Source organism: Leopardus geoffroyi, chromosome B2 (genome assembly GCF_018350155.1).
Source record: "Leopardus geoffroyi isolate Oge1 chromosome B2, O.geoffroyi_Oge1_pat1.0, whole genome shotgun sequence".
NCBI classification, from domain to species: Eukaryota; Metazoa; Chordata; class Mammalia; order Carnivora; family Felidae; genus Leopardus; species Leopardus geoffroyi.
In genome coordinates this window covers 150,555,342-150,581,136 of record NC_059332.1, presented here as the reverse complement: position 1 = coordinate 150,581,136, position 25,795 = coordinate 150,555,342, and the positions used below count along the sequence as shown (strand labels likewise).

General features: G+C 52.7%; 1 protein-coding gene across 20 annotated transcripts in view; it reads right to left on the bottom strand.

The window, feature by feature from the left end:
• The window catches only part of AFDN (afadin, adherens junction formation factor), a 142,601-nt gene that overhangs the window by 5,418 nt on the left and 111,388 nt on the right, over positions 1-25,795 (bottom strand). For 6 of the 20 annotated variants that reach the window (XM_045500286.1, XM_045500284.1, XM_045500283.1 and 3 more), the window contains 10 exons: positions 20,295-20,360; positions 20,010-20,083; positions 19,227-19,345; positions 17,459-17,653; positions 16,722-16,813; positions 16,219-16,404; positions 12,498-13,478; positions 10,414-10,449; positions 3,747-3,860; positions 618-930 (listed from right to left, as the gene is read on the bottom strand). In XM_045500286.1, coding sequence (XP_045356242.1) covers positions 618-930; positions 3,747-3,860; positions 10,414-10,449; positions 12,498-13,478; positions 16,219-16,404; positions 16,722-16,813; positions 17,459-17,653; positions 19,227-19,345; positions 20,010-20,083; positions 20,295-20,360 — 2,176 coding nt within the window. The remainder of the gene's footprint in view (positions 1-617; positions 931-3,746; positions 3,861-10,413; positions 10,450-12,497; positions 13,479-16,218; positions 16,405-16,721; positions 16,814-17,458; positions 17,654-19,226; positions 19,346-20,009; positions 20,084-20,294; positions 20,361-25,795) is intronic. The other 14 variants (XM_045500293.1, XM_045500300.1, XM_045500301.1 and 11 more) reach the window with 8 other exon arrangements.

The window sequence follows — 25,795 nt, the reverse complement described above, 5'->3', positions numbered from 1 at the left end:
AGCTTGGTAGGGGAACTACTGGGGCAGGTAACTCAGAACAGAGAAGCGTTACTCATGTTAAAGAACGAAACTCGGTGTGCGTGTGACCGTGACACTACGGCTGAGAGGATCTTATCTTTAGACACCAAAAAGTGTGGAAGAAAGTCCTTGTTCAAGTAAGTGTAAGAGTTATCAGAATAGGCAGAGAACAGTACTTGGTGACCGGGGAGAAGGACTGGGACCCTACAGGCCACAGCCGTGCAGGGCGGACACACCCGGAGGCGGAGACTAGTGAGCAAGCGAGATCAAGAGGCCGGAGCGCGTGCTGATTGGGGCGGCCCCCACCACAGGGGCCGCGCAGTCCCCACTCCAATCACGAAGGAAGACACAGGGGGCTTGATTGGTGACCCCATGACCCCACGCTTTACCTCTACCTTCCGAGTGGCGGGGGTGGTGGGAGCCCGGTGGCTTTGGAGTGGGAGGAGGGGGCCGGCCTGCTCCGGGAGCAGCACCGTGGGCAGCGGCCGAGGGGGGCTGCAGGGAGCCGGAGAGAAAGAGGCCATCGGAGGCCGGGCGCGGCCGGCGGGGGGGTGGCCGTGGCGCAGGGGCGGCGGGAGGAAGGCGGCCCCAGGACTTGCCGGTGTGGGAGAGCTTGTCCTGACCTGCCAGACTGCAGTCCTCCTCCTCCTCCTCCTCGTGGTACGCAACGAGCCTGGCGGTGTACAGGGAGTCTGGGGACAGGGCCGGGGCCTGCAGGGAGGAGGCGGTCCGCTGAGGTGGGGGAGGAGGAGCAGCCGCCGGGGAGGACGGGGCCGGGAGCTCGTAGCCCCGCGGCAGCGGCGGTCTGCCCAGGCCCGGCTCCTCCGGCTCCAGCAGCCTGCGCTCGGCCTCCGCGTGCTGTCTGCGCCTCTCGGCTTCCAGGCGGCTGTAATAACCTTCTTCCTGTCGCCTCTGCGGGCGGAACACACAAAAGGACAAAGGTCAGAGTCAGGAGGGGGCCTTCCCAGGGTGCAAAAGGACGCGCCACCCTCTGACCCCCTCTGCACACCCTTGCGAATCCAGGGGATAGGAGAGTTTCGACAGAACGTTCTAGGACAGGACAGGCAGATCCATCCGGAAGCATGGACACACTCAGGCTACTGTGGAATTATCTGACGTGAAACCGCTCCAAAGCATGGACGGACGGACGCTCAGGCACCTTCAAGCCCCAGCTTCCAATCCTACACCACTGTCCCCGTTCAGTTATCCCTCCAGGCCTCTCTCTAATTCTCGGCTGCTCCTGTCTCTCTCCTTCTGTTCTTGTAGGATGTTAACTTACCTCTTCGCTGCTGGGTTTAAAGACAAAACCAAACCAAAAAGAGGCTCTAGCTGGCTTTCTACAGCCGGCGCCCTCAAGAACAGCCGCCTTGCGCGCGCGCTGTCTCACCGAGCCCCAGGGTCCAGAGAGCAGCCCTTCCTCTACCAGAAGGAAGATGAAGTCACCTGGTTTATTTCCAGTTAATTCAGAGAAGTTAACAGAAACCACAAAACATTACTCATTTTCCCAGGGCGACAATCTAACAGATAGAGGTATGCTTTCCGCAGTTCTTAATTTACAGTTCCGACCTTACACTCCCTGGCAGACGGAAAATGAGAGAGCCAGGCATTAAGAGCAACAGCAACACGATATTCAAATATATTTTGACACATACTGTACATTTTTTTCTGACATACATCTGCACAAACTACAGTTGACAGCGTTAAAATTATTTTAACATTAAAAAAGGTCACAGCACAGTTGGGTTAAAGATTGACAGGTTCCAGAACACATGGAAAAGTGGATGGAAGAGAGGGATGTGAGGTCAGACGGGAAGCTCCGCGTCCGCCTAGAGGCCGTGCAGGCTGCAGAGCGCAGCCCACGGGTTTGAAGTCCACTCAACCCAAAACACACAACTAATCTCAGGGACCTTGCTGGCATGCGGGTACAGGCTTCTGGTCCCCGCCGGGAGGTGTGTGCTTATGTCTGCGGTCTGCTCCCCGCCCCCCAAGCCCTCCCAGCCCCACACACAGTGACCACGGCACTCACGCTTCCCCTTTCGTGGTCAGGTGCCAGCCAGGCTCGTCTTGGCACTGGACCCAATTTCTCACTTTATCTTCTTACTCTGTGTTGAGACATCTTTTACCTTGTTTTCTAACATAAAATAAGGGTCTGCTTATTAGGCTGGGGAATCAAATCCAGAATGAGCCCTGTGGCCTTTAATGTGACATGAACAACAGCTGCCTGACGACATTTTAGGAGGAGACCAAAGTATCCCTTTAGTTACACTAAGAGCAGATACAGTGAAGTGACCGGACAGGTGGCCCATCCGACTAACGAATGGCACGTTCTTCTGTAACAAAGCCAGCCCCTCAATTGTGGACGCTGCGGATAAAAAACAGCTCATCCAGCTTTTTAGTGACCACTCAACTCTAGAAGCAGTTACGGAGTGAGACCCAAGTGTTACAGGACATAGTGGTGAGCTGTGAGGGCTCATGCTGGAAGAGGCCGGGAGCGGAGGGCCTGAGCACAGGGTGCAGGCAGGCCTCCTGCACACAGGCCCTGAGGGGGGTGCGGGCCACAACACACCCCTGCACTGACAAGTCTAGGGGCTCACGTTGCGGAGAACTGATTCTGACCGGGACTTCCCCCGACACAAGTGAAAGACACCGGGGCACCCAGCCCCACTAGCAGAGGCCGCTTCTGAGACTGCAGAAGCTATGTGGACACAGCCGCTGAAGGTCACAGGATGATGCCAAGGAACCTTGAGGGTCTAGAAGATGCAGAGACCGCTACTTTTCACACAGGTACGTGTCCTAGCCTTATCATTCTACTTTCGTCTAGATGAGTCACATCGTTTCTGCCAATCGAGCTCTTCACTAGTTACACATCCAGAAGGATCGTATCACTACACAAGGTTTCCTAAAAGCTCTTTCGGGGGAGGAGGGGGCTTCATTAATACGGCTCACCAGACTGTCAAAGGAGGAATCAGGAACGAAAACTCCCCACCGGCAGCTGTGGCGCCCATGGCCCCTGCCTTCATAGAAGGGAAGCGTCAGAGCGGACAGGCTTCCCCACCCCCGCCACGGGTGCCCCGCTCAGGGCCAGCTGCACACACACTGCGGTCCCGGTTCTCAGGATGGACCCAATCAGTTGTCATTTTGAAATTCACGTAAAAGATTACTTTCATAAAAAGAATCCACATGTGGAACCAAAATAACAACTCGGGATATTAGATCACATTCTAGTTGAATTCTCCTCGTATCACGCTTTTTGTAAGCTATCTGACCTGCTGACCGCCAACCAGAATGGAGTAATTTCCGTAAGGAACCTACTTGAAATGCACGGGGCGAACACACCGTCTACGTCCCTGGTGCTTCACCGCCCGAGCTCCGACCGCACAGCCGCACAAGCACCACCCTCACCCCACCAGGCGGGGCCACGTCCAGGAAAGGGCAGGGCCCCGAGGGAGCGGACCGGCCGGGAGGAGGCTCAGCCACCCCGACAGGCCTACGAGTTCAGAAGCGGGAGAGAGACAGGACTCAGGTGGGAGGACGTGGACACCGTCCGGAGCAGAGGCAGGCGGGCCGGGCCGGGCTCCAGTCTCCGGTCCGACAACAAAGGAGGGGTCCAGGCCCCGTTGTGTCTCGCACGCGTTAGGATGCGTGCAGCGTCTGCCCCTCTGCCCCAGCCCATCCATCGGGTTCAGGCTAAGCCGGGAAGCCTCTAGCCGCCCCTACAGGACCATGACCTTGTCTTCGGCGTCTCGCTTCGTCCTCTCCTCCTCCTGCCTGGCGCGGTCCTCCGCTTCCCGCCTGCGCATGTCGTCCAGCTGCCGCTGCCGCCGCCGCTCCTCGTCCTGTAACTAACAACGCAGGGACTTTAACCTCCGCCCCGCACGCTCCAGCAGCACGAGGCGCACAGAGCACACACTGGCACAAGCAGACACACACACACACACACACACACACACACACACACACACACACACGACGTCAGATACAAAATACCCGGTTAGATCACTGTGGGAAGACGGCAAAACGTACACATTTCACAGCTCTACGTTTCAAAATTAAGCTGCCTAACAGCACTGTCCCCACAGTTCCACGAACTGCTCCAAGAAGGAATCTGTTTCATACATCCACACCGTGAACAAGCAGGACTGTAGCCAGCTCACGTAAACCACACTCCCATGACACACGGACCCTCCAGTTATGCAACTACGGGGTGCACTCGGCCATCGTCTCCCCCCCCATCCTCCTTCCCTCCGGTCTGCATGCTTGTGGGCTGGGGCACACAGACCTCAGGTCCCTGGGGCGGGTCCCACGTGCCAGCACACAACCCCAGAGGGATACCGGGACCGTGGGCCAAGCCCCTGGCCCACTGACCCTTGGCCATCGGCTTTCTCCAGACCCCATCCTGGACTCCAAGAATTCCTTCTCGGCCCAGGGAGACCCCAAAGTCTTGAGCCAAAGAATCTGAGCCTGTATTCGCAAAGGACCTCACTTCACCTCTCTTCTGCTACAACCTCTCAGCCAAGTCAACTGGCCGGTCTCTGAACAAATTCTCGTGTCTGGAAACCTACCGCCTGCTCCCCGAAACAGCACAGAGTCAAATTCCTCTATGTGCCACAGGTTGAGAGTATCTTTTCTAAAAGGATCCTTGGATTAAACGTACATTTGACCAGAGCAGAGGAAAACGCCCTTTTGTTACGGCCCCAGATAACGGCAACTTTGAAAGCTTGCTTCTCCAAGTATTTCCTTTCTGTTCCAGAGCTGGTCTGCGGTAGCACCCAAGAAATGTGCCTCCAGACGTCAAGAGGAGTTGATTCAAAATTTTAAAAATTAGAACGTAACCCAACGCCATCTAGTTTCATTGTTAAAGCCCCTGAAGGACTCCCCTTAAGTAAAATTGCTCATGGTGTGTTTCAGTATTTACGGAATTACTGCTTACTGTAGAAACCGTTCACAGCAAAAACAGAAACGGGATTTGAATTGTGTTTGTATTTTTTTTAAAAACAAAAACCTTAACAGCTTCACTCCTGCCTTATTTCTGTGGAATAAACACTGCAGCCGATGGGAAAGTAACAAGTTAACTTGGCGTCGTTAGGCTTTTTCAGGTCAGCAAACAATATTAAAACATCTTAGGAAAAAAAAAAACCCGCTCCTCAAGAAGACAAATTTACTTAATTTCCCGTTTAGTTCAAATCTAGGCATAAGCCCAGGGGAGATGTTGGGATGTTGGCTGTGAGGGGCTCAGAGCGGGAGCACAGGCTACGGATTCCGAGCCCAAGAAACAAGGCAGAACTGTGAGGGCTCCCGGCCCCCCGGGGTCGCGCAGGGCTGGCCTCCACCGGGGAGCTCCCCCCACCACAGCAGGGTCCATGGCCCGCAGCACCAGTGCGTCAACCAATTTACACTCATCGGTCCGAAGTGTGAGAAACGGCACCCAAATAAAAATAACCAGATAAGCTCGCAGCTGGTATTAGATATGCTACATGGAAGGGCGTAAAAGCACGTTAGCGTTCTGCACTGACTCCCTCGTCGTGCTTTACCTGCCAGACGCAATTAAAAACAGGTCTGAGCAAGGACAACAGAACACGCTAAAATGGCCCGCTGGGTCCTCCACGCTGAGGAGAAGCACCATTTTCAGAAATGGGCACAACTGCAATTCTCATAATTACAGGTACAGAATGCTACCTAGCAAATCTATAGCAGGCACCTTCTCTTAAAAACCTTCATTCTTCTACATCTGGATGGGGTCGGCGAGGCACCTTCTCCGGTGTTAAGGTCCCCAGCTCCTCTTTTTACTGTTACCGACGAACCCACCCGTGCTGTTGCGACAAAGGCAGTTTCTGCCCACTGCCTGGCAAGCTGCTTCACGTCTTTTCACTTCCAAAACGAGGCTTTTCATTCTTCATACAGATGCTGCTTTGCCCGACCCTCCTCCCCCAAAAGCGTTAATGACAGGAATGATAACCTAGCCTCTAAACTTACTCCAAATTAGCTCAAAACGGTACGCTGTGCTGTGTGGTCTACTTGCGTTCAGTACCAGGTAAAGGGCGTTTCAACCTAAGCCACACATTTAACACAGGCTGAGCTGCAAGGACAGACTGTGTTAACCTGGGGTGAGATGAAGAGGACACGGGCTCAGTGTTTTACACACAGAGAATGAAGGGTGGGCTGCTATGGAAGCCACCTGCAGGAAGCTACGTTCGGGGGAACAGGCCTAGAGAGAAGCAGCCGCAGTTCTTACAGCAGCCATCAGCCCGAACCACAGCCACTCTTAGCCGAGAACTAACGCGGGGTCTCAGAAGCCACTGTCACCAGCCTGGCTGGTCTCGCTACGCTGGCGGTCCTCCCCTCATCTTCAGGTTAAAAAAAGAAAACAGTTACATTGTGATCCGTGTGCTTATAACTTTATGCCACAGAAGACGCTAACTCGTGTCTTTAATGTACAGTAAAAACTCCATTAAGGGAGACGATCTTGTTGCGATATCTGAATGCGAATCAGGGCCAAGGTGTCCTTTCGCTTTTGGGATCCTCGCTGGAAACACGACCGGAAGCCTGTCAGGGTCACCCTTAAGGCAACAGGCAAGCGTCATCTGCCGATGTTCCCACCCATTAACAATACCCTAAAAAATGTTAATGCCCCGCAGTGAAGGACCCCCACGTGCAGGCCGTTTACTGCTACCGGGCTCAGGCACCCGACTCGGGTTCAGCCCACGAGCCCCATGCGGGAGAGGAAGTCCACTTTGTGTTTCTTCATGGGGAAAGCCATCCCCACGACCCTGGGCACTTGGTGTGCAAGTCTCTTCCCTGGGCACAGCCCATGCCCCTGCCCGTTCAATGTAAGGACAGTGACAATTTTATCCGAAGCTGTAACGCGTGCGGCTTGGCTGCTGAAACGCTCTAGCTTTGCAGGGACAGGTGAGCCTGCGTGGGGCTGCACGGCTGCACGCGGCCTACCACGTACGTCGGAAGCTCTCTCACAGCAACTATCTCATCTTGCAACCACACGAGTCTGTGTTCTACTCCAACATGCCAACAAGCTGGCTTTCATACGAGCATATTCTCCTCCTCCTTCCTGGAGTCAAACTGACCCTCCCTGAAGGCAGGTTTGGACACCACCCTCAGAGCCAGACCCCGCTCGCGAGGCGGGGGACTCCGGGGGAGCAGGCAGGGTCTCTCTGCAGGTGCAGCTCTCAGCTGGGTTTCCTACGGACTCTTGCTTGAGGTTTTTATGATCTTGCTTTCAGTTCAGCCCCTCGTATGCCAATTCCTCCAGTCCCACACGAAGACCAGACAGGAAAGCGGCCTACGAGGGCGGACCTGGCCTGGGCCTTCCCATGAGGTCAGCAGTAGAGATGCTGAAATCGGTGACAGCGTCACTCGGCTGGTACCACCCCAAGGGGAGGCAGTCTTCCCCTTGAGCTGTCGGGTCCTCAGAGCCAGGAGACGAACCACTAAGACGGTAACAGGACAAAGCCTGAGACCAGGCAACTGAGAGACCGTCAGGTCACGTCAATTTCTAGTTGGAAGACAGCTCCTGGCAGGAGTTTCATGAGCAGGAGGCATTGCTGTGCAGCACGATATGAAATAAATATAAACTCAGAAAATTCCGGGAAGAACTTTGACTCTCACTCTTTGCGACACTGCGTGACTTGTCACTACTGGGCGTGCCGCCTTGTCTGCTCTGCCTCCGTCACAGGTTCCCCCGGGGGAAGTGCGTGTAACTGTCTGGCCACCCACGGCAACGGAGGCCCGGTCACACGGCCCGTCCCTCCCTGCAAACTTGAGTGGAGCCGGGTGCGGCTACGGTGGAGGCTGACATCTGCCCAACTCCACACAGCAGGTGCACAGAGGCATGGACGGGACACCAGCACTTCGTGGCCAGGGGAAGACCCGGGACATTTCTCTAAATGACAGGGTTCTGAAGACTCCTGAGATGTGACTTTTTTTTTTAACAGGATTACCCTAGCTGCTGTGTTGAGAACAGACTGTGACACAGGGAACAAACACAGAAGCAAGCACTGAGCCAGGTGGGGACAGCAGTGGTTCAGGCCAATGTGGGTGTCGAGGTGGTCAGATTCTGAGAAGTAGAAACAATTTCTTGATGGAGAGAAAAAGAGGGTTATGGTAACTAAGGCTTTTGGACTGAGCAATTAAAAGAATCAGCTGAAATGCGGAAGGCTAAAGGTAGACAAGGAGCATGTTGGGGGGAGGGCGGTTTCCAAACATGCTGAGCTTTGAGAAGTCTTGTCTGACTGCAGGCGGAAGTGTGGGCCAGGGCAAGGCCTGGGCTAGAAATGCAAACGCGGGTGTCGCTGGCTTCTCCAGCTCCCGGGGTCTGGAGGCGGGGGCGTGGGGGCCCAGGCTGGTTGGGGTGCCGACCGCTATAAATCCAGAGGGAGAGCAGAGCCAGTGAGGTGGCCCCCCAAGCTCATGGAGACTGTGGGCTACTCCCGACAGAGCACCTGCCCCGTTCATCCCAGGGTCGTACCCAGGAGACACCGTCACAGCCAGGCGGGGCGCTGTCCCTACACTCTGCTGGCACTTGGGACACCCCCTGTCCCGGCAAGAGGACGGGCGCCTGGCAGAGGCACCTCCCTGTAGACAAGCTGCCAATTCTGACCGAAGGACTCTACGTAAGGACACCGCCGTAAGAATGGTCATGTTTGCCAGGAAATGAGGCTAAGAAATGCTCAGAGGTGTGGGGGCTGAGGTCGATAGGAGTAAAAAAAACTACCTTTAAAGAAAGAAGAACTCTGAACTGTGTCTTCAAAACACAAATCCTCGTGTCCTCCCTCATCCCTAAGTATTGTCTATCTGTCACATAATCTGCACAGAAGAGTCTCGCTAGGCCTACAGAGCTGGAAAATCTCTACCAGCCAGGGCCTCGGGTCAGTAGCTGGTGGGCAGTGGATGCCCAGAGAGGATGTAACATGAGCATCTCAAACGAAGAATCTGCTCTAACCGGTATCTTCTGACCACCCACCACAGGTGCACGTTGCCACAAAGAAGTACGGAGAAAACAGCCATATTTTGTCTTTGTCTCATGGGGGGGCGGGGGGGGGGGAAGGTAACGCTAAAACAAATATGCTCTTTGGTTATCAAGGCGGGAAATGCTTCCGGGAGGGGCTTCTCTGCACAGCGGTCGTGCCACCACACTGTTGAGCTAAAAACGGGGGAGGGGCTGTCATTTGATGAGGAGGCCACTGAAGTCAAACGGAGATTCAGGACGTTTTAAAAGTACTGTCGGGGGGCGCCTGGGTGGCGCAGTCAGTTGAGCGTCCGACTTCAGCCAGGTCACGATCTCGCGGTCCGTGAGTTCGAGCCCCGCGTCGGGCTCTAGGCTGATGGCTCGGAGCCTGGAGCCTGTTTCCGATTCTGTGTCTCCCTCTCTCTCTGCCCCTCCCCCATTCATGCTCTGTCTCTCTCTGTCCCAAAAATAAATAAACGTTGAAAAAAAAAAAAAAATTTAAAAGTACTGTCGGATCCCGTCCTTGTTCGTTTAAAAAGTGACTAACAAAAAATGACCTCAAGTGATTAGGAACGTTTCAGCTGGTGCAGAACTCGTGGCCGGTGACACTGATAATGGCCCTGGAGCACCATGGACACTTAATGGTCGACTGAATCTCCCGAACGTGGATACCAAACACACTGAATCAAGGGGCACAGTTGGTTGAGTGCCCAACTTTGGCTCAGGTCACAATCTCACGGTTCGGGAGTTCGAGCCCCACGCTGGGCTGTGCGCTGACTGTGTGGAGCCTGCTTCTGATCCTCTGTCCGCCTCCCCCCACCCCCGCAGCTTGCACTCCCTCTCAAAAATAAAACATGAAACAAACAAAAACCCTGAACTGACAACAGAATGGGATGTCAGGTATGTTTTGGCAGACGATATGGCTGGTGAAGCAAACCGAAGTCCATGCGAAATTATTAAAGAAAACAGAGCAACATTTACCAAAAAGCTCTCTTTTTCTGCCAACAGACAGATGCCAGTTACATCTTAATTGGCAAAACAATGTGAATACCAATTCGGTTGAGTTTCTAGTAGTCGGTTATTCAAAATCTATTCCCAGGGTAACAAAAATGAAATAGGTTATTCGTTGCAGGTTCTTTTGTTTGCTCGCGTATTTGTGACTCTACATAAAAATACACAGAATCAATTTTGTGACTAAAACTGAGAAAAGGTCAAAGCCATAAACAAACAGTAACACTTAAAATTAACGGAGGAAAGCAAAGAGTAACTAAATCTAAACACACGGAAAGGCATGCTTCTCGATCCCGCAACTACACGCCTGCGCTAGGATGCCCCAAGGAGCTGCGTCTACTAGGAACACAAACCACCACCACTAACAGAAAAAAAGAAAATCAAGACAGGAAAAAAGTACCAAAGGGAAAGAAATGAGAACATACCAAATCTAGAACAGAGATTGCTGGCAGACCAGTCTGCTGCAGTAACAGAGAAGGAAACAAAAAGAAAGATGAAGTGTGAAAAAAAGTCAAGTTTAGACCGTATTCCACCCCGCGTGCTCGCTGCTCCCGCGCGTCACCTGTGTTGGAGGACGGCCCGGGGAGCACAGCGAAAACTATGCGTGGACTTCTGGCACCCACAAACAGGAAAATGTCCACACAGCATTAAACACTTGAGTTTCGTTATTATGATACACGGAAGGGACTTTAAAATTCCCCTGAGCTGTTACTTGGGGACTAAGATATTCACCTTAAATTTGATTAATGATGAACACGGAGACACTTTTCACTAAAATTGTAAGAAACTTTCCAAATGTCATAGCTCACGCTATGAGGCTTTGAAATGGTCACTGTGAACTATTTGGAAAACCTGACAGACCTTTAATACAAATTCACAGCTAAGAATAATTACAGAAATACTACAATGCAGTTGCTAACTTTTCACTATGGGGCGGGGGGGGGGGGGGATACAGTTACAACAATAAATGTTAACAATGTCTACCTATTTACCATAGATGTCGGCTTTTGGTTCAGTATGAACTGCAGTAAACATCGCTGTTTTCTTGTGTCCTGGGGATGGGAGAGTTGGGCCAGGGGCACACGCCCTGCCTCTAGTGGCACTGGCCGAGGACAGGGAGGGGACCCTGCACGGAGCACTCAGCCAACCGTGGACACGGTGGACACCAGGGTCCTGACCCCAGGGTCAGCGCTGTGCTGAGAATTCTTATGCTACAAGTAATGCATCGTTAACCGGATGCGCTTTGAAATACAGTAGCACTGAGGGTAAATACAGTTGTTTTTCAGGAGTTTATTACCGGTGACTTAACATTTGGGTGTTCGTTCAGCTGGATGTTGGGTAAAGTCCCACATCCCCTTTGCTGACAAGAAGTGTGTAGTAAGAAGTGTGCGAAACGTTTCAGGACAAAACTCACGAGGCAAACCTGAAAAGGGGTCAGAGTCGGCTGTATGGACTGGTCACTATCTAAGGTCACTCTGTGTCCTGACGTGGAAACGTTAGAACATCTGACGTAACAGTTACTTGTTTAGATGTCTGGCAGACAGCATTAAGTAAAAGTGGCAATTAGAAACAAAATCCAGAGGACGTGGTCTCGGCCGTCTCTTCCCAGAAAGCTGCCCTGTGTGAAACCTCCTACCATGATGTGGTCCACAGCACCGTCTGCAGATTAATACCGGCAAGTGCCTCTCCGTTCTGATAGGGTAATGGAGTCTTCAATCTGGCATTTTAACAATCTAGCGCACGAAACTAACACGACCTTTCCTTCCTCTGTTTGATGCGAAAAGCACAAATTACTTTCGTCGTATGGAGAAATTAAATTAAAACCCTAAATTCTCGGTGTCTACACTCCCGCTGAAACAGAACGGTTTAGTTTCCTAAGTACCTGCTTCACCGCGTACAGCCAGTGCGCGGAGCGTCCTGCTGGCAAGGCCACGAGAACCGCAACTCTGGGACTCTCAACAGTCCCCTCCGTCACCCACCGTCCAGTGCCGACCATCACGACCTGGGCTGGGCAGGTGTCCTGCCCCCGTTCGTGAAGGGTGCCCTGGCCCACGGCTCTCACCGTTTGCGCCGCGGCCAAGGCGGCTTCCGTCGTGCAACAGCAGAGCGGTGCCGTGAAGACCGTGTACGGCCCACAAAGCCTAAGATGTTTGACTATCTGGCCGTTTAAGAAAAAATCCTGCCGACCCCTGGGGAGGCCTTCAACTGGCTCCGAACAAAGTAGCGGTTACGAGCTTGTTTTCTCAACTGAAGCGCTAACGAGAAGGACAAATGGGAGTCTGCCGACTTGAAGCGCCAAGTTCCACTTGGATGGCAGTGAGCCCTTTGCAGAGAACACGCCTCCCAGCCCGGCTCGTCGTGCGGGACCGCCAGCGAGCGAGCGGGAGGCGGAGCGACAGGCTACAGGCCAGGGCCCCCCCCTCAACCCTCCAGGGCCCCGGGCCGGGAGCGCCACGCGCTCGGGGCAGGTAGCACAGAAACGCGCGCCCACAGCACTTTTCCCCTTTACCCTTGCTCTCCGCTCAGCCTCGAGGCGCTGCATGATCAGCACGGTGTCCACGTCGTCGTCCTCCTCCTCCTCGTCGTCCTCGTCCTTCTGCTTGGACTCCTGCAGTCTCTTCTGGAACTGCCACTCCAGCATGAGCTTGCGCAGGCGGTCGCTGTCCTCGGCGCTGCGCTCGGGCTTGCTCTGGAGCTCCCGGATCTCCCGGCTCAGCATGTCCACGATGTGCATCTGCTGCTGCTTCTCCAGCTTCTCCCTGGCGTCCCGCTTCCAGGGGTCGGGGGACAGGCTGTCCCCCGAGGACAGCTCCTCTTTGCTGACCGTGATGTACTGCAAGTCTCGGCGCTCGATGGTGCGTGGCTGCTGCTGGGGCTGCAGCTCCCGGATGACCGTGTCCTGGGGCCGCTGGAGCGTGGAAGGTTTCTCCGGCTTCGTGTGCGCGACGGTCACCGGGGAGAACGCGGCCGGGTTCAGGGCCTGGGAGCGCATCTGGCCCAGCTTCCGCTCCTGCTCCCGGCGCTTCCTGTCCCGCTCCTCCTCCAGGCGGGCCTTCTCCTTCTCGTACCAGCGCTGCTGCTCCTCCCGTTTCCTCCGCTCCGCCGCCGCCGCCGCCGCCTGGCCGCTGGGAGGGGGCGGGAGGGGCAGGTCCACGGGGATCCCGTCGAAGTCTCCGGCGTAGTGCGCGGGGGGCGGCGGGGGTGGCGGGGGCAGGTCTGTCTGCGCGGGCGGGGGGGCCGCCGGCAGGGGCTGCGCGGAGGCTGGCGTCTTCCAGCGCCCGGGGCCGCTCTTGGTCAGCGTGGAGGCGGGGGTGCCCGACTTGGAGCAGGGGTCCAGGTGCTCCTGGCTGGACGTGCTGGAGCCCAGCGAGGAGCTCGGCTGGATCCACACGTCGCTGTCGGACTTGCGATCCAGCACCGCCTCCAGCCGATGCCGCTCGAGTTGGTAAGCTTTATCCTCCCGAAGTTCCTCCTGGGAGCGGGTGACGCGCTAGAGAAAGAACACGGAAAACCGTTATCTTTTGGCCGATTGGAAAAAATTATTAAAAACGCATAAATGTTGTACCTCGAGGGAGAAAACGTCTTAGGGCAATTGTTAAGCGAGTGGCACACAGAGGCGGGGACCGCCCAGGTCTCTGGCGGTGCGGGGTGCACGACGTGGGGGGTCAGCGCTTCTCCAGTTACAAACAGGGAGGGGCCGTACTTCCGTCTCTGCATCACTGTGAGAAGGAGGCGGCGCAGCGCACAGAAACGCAGGTGCTTTCCGGACGGCGCCCGTCCCCCCCTTGCACGGCCGCGTGCACACATCTCCGCTGCGGTTTCCCACGCGACGGACTTCGCGAGGAGGAACGTGTTCAGTCTCACTACGCGAAGAGCGGCAAAATCTACTTCTCCAGCATAAAGTTCGAAGTAAGAGTAGTAGTTCTCAAATCTTTACTACCTGAGCCGTGGTCCCAGGGCTGACGGGCTGACAGAGCTGTGCACAGGCCACGACAAGCCGTGCATCCGAGCCTGTGTGTTCCAGTCTCAGAAAGCAAAGTACAGAACACCGCGCCATCGGTCGCTGAACATGAACGTGTATGCGTGTGTGTCAGAGATGAAACGAACACACTGTTTCAAAGGGCTAAGAGGCTCGTGTCTGAAAAATGGCACGTCTAAAAGTAGTTTAAAGTGACAGAAATGACTCACTAGGATGTCAAACATTTTTTCCTGTTCTGTTAATGTGTAGAAATTGAAGATGTAAATCTGGAAGGTAAACTGTCTCCCTTTCCTTAAAAAATAAGCCAAGAAAAAAATGAAATATCACTTGAAAACACAGTAGCCTGATAAAGAAATGTAACATTTACTGCCAATGTTTTGCTACAGCTTTACTACAGACACAGAAAGTTTCTTGATCGCTGGACAGTCTACAGGGCACAAAAAGGTAGCTGACCCTCGAACAAGGCAGGGGACAGGGGCACTGAACCCTGGGCAGTCAAAAATCCACATACAACTTTTGACTCCCCCAGAAACTGAACTACTAACAGCCTACCGCCGACAGGAAGCCTTTCCCGTGACATACACAGTCGATCAGCACACAGCCTGTTTCCTTATGTACTTACTGCATTCTTACAATAAACCACAGAAAAGACAAAAACCACAAGGATGAGAAAAGACAGAGCACCATACTGAGAAAACGTGCGTAAAAGTGGACATGAACAGTCCAGACCCACGTCATTTAAGAGTCCACCGTAGCATGAAATGCCCTACGTGTAGAACAGATCCTCTGAAAGCATGAACTTGCGGAGTTCACGCCTCTCCGCGGCACTGCGGGACCCGGTCCCGGTCCTCCCGGCTCAGGCCTCCGCTCTCCTCGCAGACATCGTTCTAGCTCCCGGTGCACACCTGCTCCACCTCTCCGGGCACCCCTGGCAAGTCCTACTCTTATGCTCGGTCATTTCACAATCCAAGTAAGCGACCCTCCCACACCCGGACGTCCCGGTTTCCTGGCCTCCTCTTCTGGGTGCCCGTTACCCACGTGTGGGGCAGAAGCGGACGTGCACCACGAACGTGAACGTGGAGGCTTACTAATGCTATTCCCGTAAGACAGGAGACACGTGTGGATTCTCTCGACACATGGGAAGCGGGTCTTCCCTGGGGAGGGAGCAAGGCACATGAGCATTCACTGTGGAAGAGAAATCTGGAGAAATCCTCTCTCGCAGCCTGCTCCAGCCCGCTGGTCGAGCCGGCGGGAGGTGTCCGACACTCTCGAAGAGACTGGGCTTCTCGGGTAACGGGACAGGACGGAGCCGTGGACCTCAGGACACGAGGCTCTTCCTCGCTGTCCGTGCTGCCTCCCGTGACTGGGACTGTGGCCCCTCTTCTGCTCTCCCACCCTCCTCGGCTCAGCCCAGTCCCACCCTCAGCCCCCAGTCTCTGGAGCAGCACAGCCGGAACGCGCTACCCGGGCCCGGTGTCGTCACACATCCCAGACCGGACCTATTTTTAAGCATACATCTGACTTCTCCCAGGCTCCCACGGTGCAAAGTTCTCTTTCTAAACACAAGACACATCTGATGACCTTCCCCAGCTCCACCGCTCTGACGGCCCCTTCTCTACTAGCTCGGATAGAACCTGAACCCTTCATCTTCCCGTCACTTCGAGCCCTTCCGTGTGGTTCCAGACTGCAAAGGCCTGTGATGCGCCCCACCCCCCGGCTCCCGCTCGGCAGCCCACCCGGGCCTCCTCCCCTGTCCGAAACGCTCTTCCCTCAGAGAGCAGTAACGGACCTCGGGAGCCCAGGTGCCAGTCGCTCGGCGGGGCCCCACGTCCCTAGCAGTACCTACTACCCCGTGTTTACTTGCCCTGCCTCGCTTCCCCATCGCATCGTTAGGGTCACGGGCAGGGACCCCGGTTACGCCTGCGTCCCGGCGCTTGGGACGGCTTCTGGTGTAAGTAAGAAAAAACACACACCGCTCGTTTCTCAGCCCTGGAGCCCATGATCCCACCTCACAAACTGTCATTAGGGTGCACTATTACTAACACTTTGTGAATCGAACTTCCAGAGAACAAAGAATTCCTTTTCACATTTAGTATTCCCTCCCGTCCCCTCTTCCTCAGTTACCCGGGAGACCATGTAGGACGGCACTGTCCTACAGAGCACGTCGGCTGTAGCTCAGAAATCATTCAGACTCCACCCTGCCAAACCAATTCTCTTTGGGGGCGCAGATGTCTGTGGCCTCCTCTCTGACCTGCATCGCGGGGCCGGACTGATGACCATCTGTGTGCACGTGCGGCTTCTCCTCGTAACTGGGCCACTGGTTCTGAGGGGGAGCCACGCGGTCCTGGGACCTGGAGGCCGGGAAGGTGAAGTACTCCCTGGTGTACGTCTGGGTGGGGATGGGGTAGGCCTCAGGTCGAGGTGGAGGGGTCTGCTCCTGTAAAACGTGAAGAAGAAAGCGGGCTTTTGGCAATTTGTACACGGACTCATTTAATTTCCAATATTCTGTTTTAAAATGTGCTTTCTGTGTATTTTTAAACCTGTGTTAAAAATTAAAAGTGGTCCTCTACTAGGAATAATGAAAAACATTTCATTTTGCCCTGACTTATCAATTTAAAGCTAATCTACCTATTCTATTAAAAACAAAAAAAGCAGTACTCAGGGATTACAAACAATGCTAATCTACAGAGCGTGAGTGTCACGAGATAATCTAGGTGTTCATCACAGCGAGAACGGTTCCCTCCTCTCTCAGACCTCAGTGCAGAGGTTTCCGGTGGAGACGGACGTGATCTTAGCGGCTGCTCCAGGGGCGTACGCGCTTTTCCCTCCGGGACTGGGGGGCTGATCTGCGTTGGAAAGAGGCAGGGAAAAGAAAGGTGACTCCTGGGAGGACAACTCGACACAACGTCACTTAACATCCTTTACGGGTGGTGAGCACGTGCCGGGCATCTTCCAAACGGCCAGTGAGGAGTCAGCACAGAGACGAAAACTGGGGCACGGGAGACATCAGGGCTCCTCATACCCACTCCCCTCTCTCGAATAATCAGAGCCCAGGGCCAGAAAGTATTACCTACAGACTGGCGGCCGGCAAACCCTCCCGGCAACGGGACAGTCAGTCAGTATTTCAGGCTTTGCAAACCTCGTGAGTGTTGCATTACCCTTCCACTGAGCCTCCTTCTTGTTAACAACCCCTTAAAAGCATAAAACGTTCACCATCCCCTGCCGCGGATGTGGTCAACGTACTGCCCTAGAGCATCAGGGCAATCAAACGTTTTCGAACTTCGTTCTTATTACCTGTCGGAAGGACAGTGCTTGGGGTATCTCTCATGAAAAACACATCTCAGCCAGCATACGCAGGCAATGTCGTTCTGATAACTAAGAAAGCACAGGGTGCCCACTCCCCCGGCCTTTTCTGGCCGTGACCGTGCGTGTATCTGGACAAGAGCTAGCTCAAAGGCCAGGGAAGGAATGGCCACAGCGGTCCCTCTTACTTGCCACGTTGGGGCTGGAGCGGTGGTCAGCCCGGTTCTTCATCAGCCTGTCATCGCCAGGGAGCTTCTTCGGTTCGCTGTATTCTGCCCAAGGCAGCTGAGGGCTCTCGGGTGACCCGTTTTGAGCTGAATTGTTATAGAGCTCGAAACCTTCACTCTTTGGTCGGGGTTTACCTGAGCCACGACGGTCTGAAACTGAAGTCAGAGTGCACTCAGGGTCTCTTCAATTGTTCAAGATTTTATTTTAAATACCCTAGTCTTCAAGAAAGATGAACCTACAAATATTTAAAATTTCAAAAGACCTTCTTCTTAGGTGAAGGAATAAGGTAGCTTTTAGTCTAGGAATCAAATCTTTCTAGAGAATCTTAAAAGTGACATTTAACTGGTATTGATGGGAAAGGTGCTCTTTCAAAGCCGATTTTCTCAAAGTCCACCAAACACACTCCCCTCACTTTCTAAAACACACGCGAACTCTGTCAACCCCGGGGTGAGCTCTACTTCTGGCCTTGTCTCCCTGCATGGTCGCCCTGGCGTGTTCTCTGCTCGAACAGCTTCCCTCTGACCTGTAACTCACGGTTGGGTTTGCCTCTTGGAAGCGGCTGTAAGCTATGACATCAGGCACCAGCCTGGCATCATGTCAGGAAAAAAGTAACGAAGGCCTCTGCTACAGCACATGGTTTTGTTAAGACGCGGTTTGTTCGTTTCAGCGAACGGTGGGTCCGGGTTCTCAGAAGCTTTCTTGTGTGTGTGTGACCATTAGGTCGACCTCAGGCAGGTGCTGGCCTGGGAGGCTCCCAGATCACTGGCCAGTGGAGAAGAGAGCTCCATCGAGGCCAGACCTGGCAGCTGCACACAGTGAGCATGGTAAATGCAAAGTATATAATGATTTAAGAGACAATGTGAGTCCTAATGGGTTCTCTCCTGTGATTTCTGAACTGATCCTTTAAAAAAGCCCTAAATTTGTATTAGTTTTATTCCGGGCTTTTTGATGTAGCTATAAAATCATGGTTCCCACCAACAAATCATCTTATGCGAACTGAGCTTTTAAATCTGAAGTGAGGGGCGCCTGGGTGGCTCAGTCGGTTAAGCCTCCGACTTCAGCCAGGTCACGATCTCGCGGTCCGTGAGTTCGAGCCCCGCATCGGGCTCTGGGCTGATGGCTCAGAGCCTGGAGCCTGCTTCCGATTCTGTGTCTCCCTCTTTCTCTGCCCCTCCCCCATTCATGCTCTGTCTCTCTCTGTCCCCAAAATAAATAAACGTTAAAAAAAAAAAAAAAATTTAAATCTGAAGTGAACGACGTAGAACGGGATAATCACGTCCCGTCTCAGCACACAAAGGACTGAAGTAACTGTTCACACACACGCACATGTACATTCTTCCAGTGGAGAATTCTACCTGTTCTTTGAAGACTTTACGTCCCTCACCGCCTGCTTTACTACGGCCAAGTGCCGGGCCGGTGGAGACTCTCCAGCCGGCCCCACGGGAGGTGCCGGGGGCAGGACCTTAGTGAACCCCCACACGGCCAGAAGGCCAGCGGGCCTACACTGGACACTGTCGTGAACGACTTATCTTGGCCATCTCTCAAGGGATCGCATCCCGAGCTTGTCTTTAAAATAGGGGCAGCACCTACTCCATAGAGTTTTGTGACTGTCGAGAGAGGCCGTGACTGTAAAATGCCCGGCATGCGGTAAGCGATCAACACCAGGTGGCGACCGCGACAGCGGTCATGGGCAGACGCGGCGTGCAAGGCTGCGCCAGGAGCGCTCACCTCTCTGCATCATCGGGGACGGCTGATTGAGCAGGGTGGCCAGGCCGTGGTAGATCGCTCCTTGCTTGGCTACTTCCAGTGTCACCACGGAACTGGTCCTTGTCATGAGTTCTGCTGCCCTAGGAAGAGAGAACAGCACTAGTAAGGGAAAGGAGAGCAGTGCCCGCTCCTCACGATGGCCGCCTGTGACCACAGTAACCGCACGTCGTGCGGCCTCACCCGCTATTCTGAGCAGCAGCTTTGAACCTTTGCGCACCCGGCTCCCTTCCTCAGAAACCAAGAACTATTCTATCAAGAACAGTAAAAGGACTTTCAGGAATCCTCAGGATGTGCTAAGAATAGGCTTTTTTAAGCTTCAAAGAAACTGCTCCAGACCAAAATACACACACTAACATGCTAACAAGAGAGGGGTCACATACACGAAGTTTATATTTAAAACTGTGAAGATTGGGGCCGTCTGGATGGCTCAGTCGGTTAAGGGGCCGACTTCAGCTCAGGTCATGATCTCACGGTTAGGGAGTTCAAGCCCCGCGTCGGGCTCTGTGCTGACAGCTTAGAGCCTAGAGCCTGTTTCAGATTCTGTGTCTCCCTCTCCCTGACCCTCCCCCATTCATGCTCTGTCTCTGTCTCAAAAATAAATAAACGTTAAAAAAAAAAAAAAAATTAAAAAAAAAAGTGAAGATTAAGGGCAGATCTTTCTAGCATTACTTTTTGTCTTCTAAATCTAAATTTACTGTGAAACATCCTGAAAATGCCAACCTTAAACAAATACATAAACGATACCTTTCTTGAGAGAGTCCTACCAGACTTCGTCCATCCACACTGAGGAGCTGGTCACCTGCGGCCAGGCGTCCATCCTGCGCGCACCCAAAAGGTATGTGTGTTGGGCGGGAGGGACAGCAAAGGGCAAGAGGAGGAAGAGGAAAGTCAGCGGTAAGTATGCTCATGTTGGTCTTTTCAGCACACACCACACTTAGCATTTTATAACAGAAAGTATCACTGAAGTACCTCAGGTTGTTTGTTAAATATGACACGCGGTGAACTTACAACGGGAGAAATCATACTAACCACATCTGCAGCACCTCCTTTTACGACAGACTTGACATAGATTCCAAGTTTATCTTGACCAGCACCCTAGGCAAAAATAGGGTAAGAAACATGGCACTGAAAATACGCAGTGAAATAAAAATAAAACAAAAATAAAGTAAAACAGGTACAGAGTGGTAACACAAGTCCCGGTTCTTGCTTCTACACGAAAATTGGCACTAAATTAACACTCTACGTGGTAAACATAAAGGAACTGACAGGAAATGTACCTATTTTGTGTTCCTAAATTCAGGAAAAGTACTCCTGCAAAGCAGAGGTTACTAAACCAGCTGATGAGGATACGAAGACACGCGATCCGGATGCAGATTCCGGCTGAGCTCTGAGCAGCCCTAAATGGGTGAGCTAATGCTACCCGGTGACACATACCGTTAGCCGCTTTGATACAAAGGCAACTTATCACAGTACTTTTACGTTCCTATATCCCATTATTTTTTCGAAACCTGTCGTTGAAAATTAAAACAAGAAAAACTTTCTTGCGGCAAGTAGGAGGGGGCTTTAGGCAGTGAGAAGATCACGTAGAAAATCTTCTGTACGACTCAATTGAAGGATCACGTATCGTAACTCTAGGTGAATCCTGGAGCCCCAGTCCACACAGAGGGCGCACCAGCCTTGCTTCATGTTACACCACGGGGGACTCGGGGGGGGGGGGGGGAGGTGAGAACTTCCAATGTTGGCGTAGTAGAATCGCCAACATTCTACACGGACATTTATAACCATGACATAAAAATCAAACAGGGACAAGATATCGGAACGAACAAAGGAAGCAATCGTGCACGAACTCTCGCTTGGATACTCCTGCCAATGTTCTACAACCGAGTACATGTTTCTTAGGTCACAGTAACCACGGCAGTTATGAAGTATCGTGTCATGAAAGCAAAACTATAAAAGGGATCACACAAAGCTGTAAAGACTGCGATTTCAATACATGACTTAACTGAAACAAAGGTCAGGTACTCTGGAACTATGTAATTTCCCCCCGAAAGCCCTCCGTGTCTCCCTCCAGTTACAGGCAGGCTGGAGGGGGACGGTGTGACTGCCGGGGCCCAAGGCCTCTCCCCCCGCGGTCCCCTCGGGGAAACTCCAGCACGTATCATGCCCCGGTTCTGTGAGCCTAAAGCCATCTGTTGGTGGCTCATTTTAAAAATGGCGTAAGATGTCTCAATTTAACAAAACAACTCAATTTTGGGAGAGCTCCAGATTTCCCATGGCTCCATTATCTGGGAACTGGGCTGATAAAAGCCATGCACAAGGTATAAGCCCGTGCCCTCTCTGGCAGCCCCCCACCCTCTGGCCTAGGTGTCCCCTAGGCCACCTGCCCCCCCAGGAATCACCCAGCACTTTCAATACAACAGGACAACCAGGTGCAGCCTGTGACCTTCCCCCCCCCCCCCCCCCACCAACACTGAGGTAGTTTGCAAAGCTTTGTGCTTTTTGGTAAATCTGAAATTTCACAATCAAGAAAATATATGGCAGGCACTCGATAAATGGCAACGTTCTGAATTTTAGTAAGTCACTTAGCCAAAGAGCTTCACTCAGGCCAGTACTGGGTTTTCTTGAACTCGGGCAGCTAGCTCACACTGTGGGAAATTCCTTCTAGGACAGCCTGCTCTCCACCCCCCTCCGTTATACGGGGTGTTCCCTTGCGTGTGATCTGACGTTTTCAATACATTCGACACTTTTATGTACTCTGCGACTAAGTGCTTAATTCCGCAACTCAGCTCTTTTAAGTGAGGATCTCGTTCACTCGACCCTCGCTCACTGAACGCTTATGCTGACTCAGGCTCTGGACGTACGTCACCGAACGGAACGCACCCCCTGCCCTCACGAGGCCTGTGTCCTACACTAGACTTTGCAGCTGCCTGGCAAGAACTCGGGGGAACCGAAAAGCTCCCTTCTCCCCTCCCACAAATGGGGCACGCTACCTCCTCACAGACAACACCTGAGGCCGGAATTTCTGTGAAAATAGGTTCTGAGGGCAGGGCTCCCTTTTCCCTCCGCGCTCTGACAGAGACGCAGGGCCTACGGCATCTCGGGGTGCCGGTTTCAGTGTGCGCGGGCACGGCCAACTTCACAAGCACGATCCGTCGGCAATGCGATACTGTCCTCGTAACGCAGACAATAGCAATCGTTACTCTGTCGATTCTCAGCCTTTGGCTAAGATCAAGTGCAAATATTCAATTACTGCCATCTTTGAAAAGAAAACTGCTGAGCAGTAACACTGATAATATAGTATTTTCAGGAACAGGGATAGAAACAACAGAGTACCAAATATATACATTTTAAAACAATAAACGAAGACCCTCCTGCCCCGTTTCCAGCACACTTTCTAAGGTTCCGGTTAATGATGAAAACAGCCTCACTTACTTGGACACGGTGTGAGGACTCCATCCACAGTCACGACACAGAACGAGAGAAAACGGGGACTCTTGTCCGCTCGCCTCAGCCCAGAGCCCGCTCACACACCTGGGGCCGTTCTCGGTCTGGGGAGTCCCTCCTGCACGGTCACCGTGAACCGCGGCTTCCCTGTGGGATCGCTTCGTGCTCTCACCCCCCGCCCCTCACTTCACACCGCGGGGAGCCACGAGGCTGTTCCACGGCCACCGTGCGTCCTAAACAACTCACACACGCTTGAATCTGGCGGACTCCGCGTGAACCGCAAGTAACGTTTAAGAAGGCCGAAACCTGCAGCGCCCCCCGGCATTTACCGGCCACGTGCAAGGACACTCACGCGGTCGCAGTGTAAATATCCCAGGGAGACACTGGGCAGCATCGTGGCCTCACTCTCTCAACACTCCCGGCAAGCCCCCGCCCCGTGACTGGCCTGCCTGGCGCAGGAGCCCCTTCTGGAAGCACGCCCGTCCGGGCTCCTGACCACAGGCCAGCTGACAGGTGCCACACCCCCAGAACCCGGGTTCGAGTCCTCGCCCCTGCAGCACACCGTGCCTCATCCCCCCGCCCCCCACCCCTGTTCCATCCTGTTTCCGCGTTCCTGCCTTTGCTCGTACTTGCCACACGCCAGTGATGCATCGTGTCTGCCAAAGCACCGTCGTCATTCGACCCCGGGCTCACCTGCCCCCACACGCCGGCCCGCCCACCTTCCCCACGACAGGCCAGACACAGTCCGTCCCTCCCTGACGCTGCTCCGGCGACACGACGGTGCGGACGGCTCTCCCCCCTGCCCCTTCCCGGGCCACTGCCCGATGCGCCCAGAGGGTGCTCACTCCTTACTGGGACGAAGCCCAGAATCTTACTGACGGGATCTGCTGGTAGGTGAGGAAGCAGCTCGTGTGGCCATCATACACTGAGCTGGTAACAGAACACTGGTAACGCTGTAAAATTACTAGTTTGTAAAGTTAGAAACCCTCAGCATTTCTGACCACGGCGCCAAACGTGCCGTTTCGGGAAGGAGCACGCACATCCGTTACTGTCAGGTAATGGATGGTGAGAAAGGCACAGGATTTGAGAAGTGGCATTTTCTTACACGATGGGAATTTGCCTACATTCTAAGCTATAATCACATCTTTTAATTCCAAGTTCAACGGATCAGTGTGTCTGCTAGTTAGAAAAGGGGTCATCTGAGGAATCATGAGACAATGATTCTAAGAGACTTCAATTCAGAAGGTCCATTTAAGGCTGGTCATAAAAACGGACTTTAAGTCAGTATTAAAAAAACATACTCTTGGGGGAGGGTGCTACACAAGAATCTGGATCTGGAATATTCTAAAGAGGTATCCACACTTTGGTTGGCATTTGAATCTTCTTACTAACGTGGTCTCAACCTCGTACTACTTACCTAGAGGAATTCTTTACCGCAAGACCACACTGCCTACATTTTTCCCACGGCCGTGCTCTACACATTCTCTTCCGCAGACCCACTCCCTTCCCTGCTTCTACTCTGGCTCCTCCCACCTCCGCTTATTTCAATCCTATCTATGCTTCACATGCAGCCCAGTTACAAACTGGCCATAAAAAATTGAGAGTCGCATACTGCTGTAGGGAGAAATGACCAGTTCCACTGGCGACTCTTCTAGAAAACAAAAGTACAGACGAGTACCCAGAAGTGAAAGAACTCTAAGGAATTTCTAACTACACATACATACATATACGTGTGTATGTTTATATAAGATCAAGATGGGTAGTTACTTTAGACCCAAAACAGTCTGTGACCCACTCTGAGGTGGCCCAGTGTCTCCCCATGTGGCCACAACAGCCCTGGCCCGGAATGTCCGCCTTGCCAGGTGGGCGGGGGCGGGGGTGGGGGGGAGGCAAGCGGGTGCTGCTTCACCCTGCTAATGCCACTCGTGCTGGGAACAAGTCAGCTCTCGGGAGGCCCCAAGGCAGGCTCGCCATCTATCTGGCTGTAGCAATTCCACAACTTTATGAAGCTCTCACTACCTGCCCGCTTCATGCGAAAAAAAGAACGTTACAGACAATGATAAAAGTCGTATGAAACAAAATTTATTGCAGAAGCATTAAGCCGCTGGACTTCTGTCTTATTTCTGAACAATCATATGCACACTGACCTAGCCCAAGAAGACTGAGCTCTCAGGCAAATCCCCCCACCGCCTCCTGCCTTTTCCAATTAAGAAAGGAAAACGGGGCCCAGAAGGTGTTTGCTGCTACGAACCGGTGTGACACATGTGTCACTGACGGAATGTAACACGCAAACATTAACCAAAGCCAATTACAGGAATACAAAGAAACAGTTTTGCCAGTGCTGGGGAAATGGAATTAGACACTATATAGTATGCTGTCTGATATGGCCGCCGCCACAGGCCACACGTGGCTAGTCCGAACTGAAATGTGTATCACATATAAAATATACCCAGACACGAGAGTTTTGTATGGAAAAAAGAATCTAAGATATCTCATTAATGACTTCTATTCACTACATGTTGGAATCATAACATTTTGGATATATTATGTAAAACAAAACACATTAAAATTAATTTCACAGTTGCTTTTTTTTTTTAGTGTAGCTAACAGAACATTTAAAATTAGGGTGATGGCCACTGAGGAGCGCACCTGACGGGATGAGCACTGGGTAATGTATGGAAACCAAATTGACAATTTCATGTTAAAAAAAAAAAAAAAATTAAAATTACCTATGTGGCTCACACGTTCTATTGGGCAACACTACTCTAAAACTATTTTTTTATGGCATATATATTATTAGTAACCATAAGCACTAGCAATAAATTTGTAGTTATGCAGACAACTGGCTAAAAATAAGATTTTTACAATATCAAATCTATTATAGGTAACATTATACATCCTGATTTCCAACCACGGGAAGAGTAACCACAAACGTTAAAATGTAAAGGCCAGGGGCATCTGGGTGGTTCAGTCAGTTAAGCATCCGACTTCGACTCAGGTCATGATCTCACGGTCCGTGAGTTCAAGCCCAGCATCGGGCCCTGTGCTGACACTTTGAGCTGCTTCGGATTCTGTGTCTCCCTCTC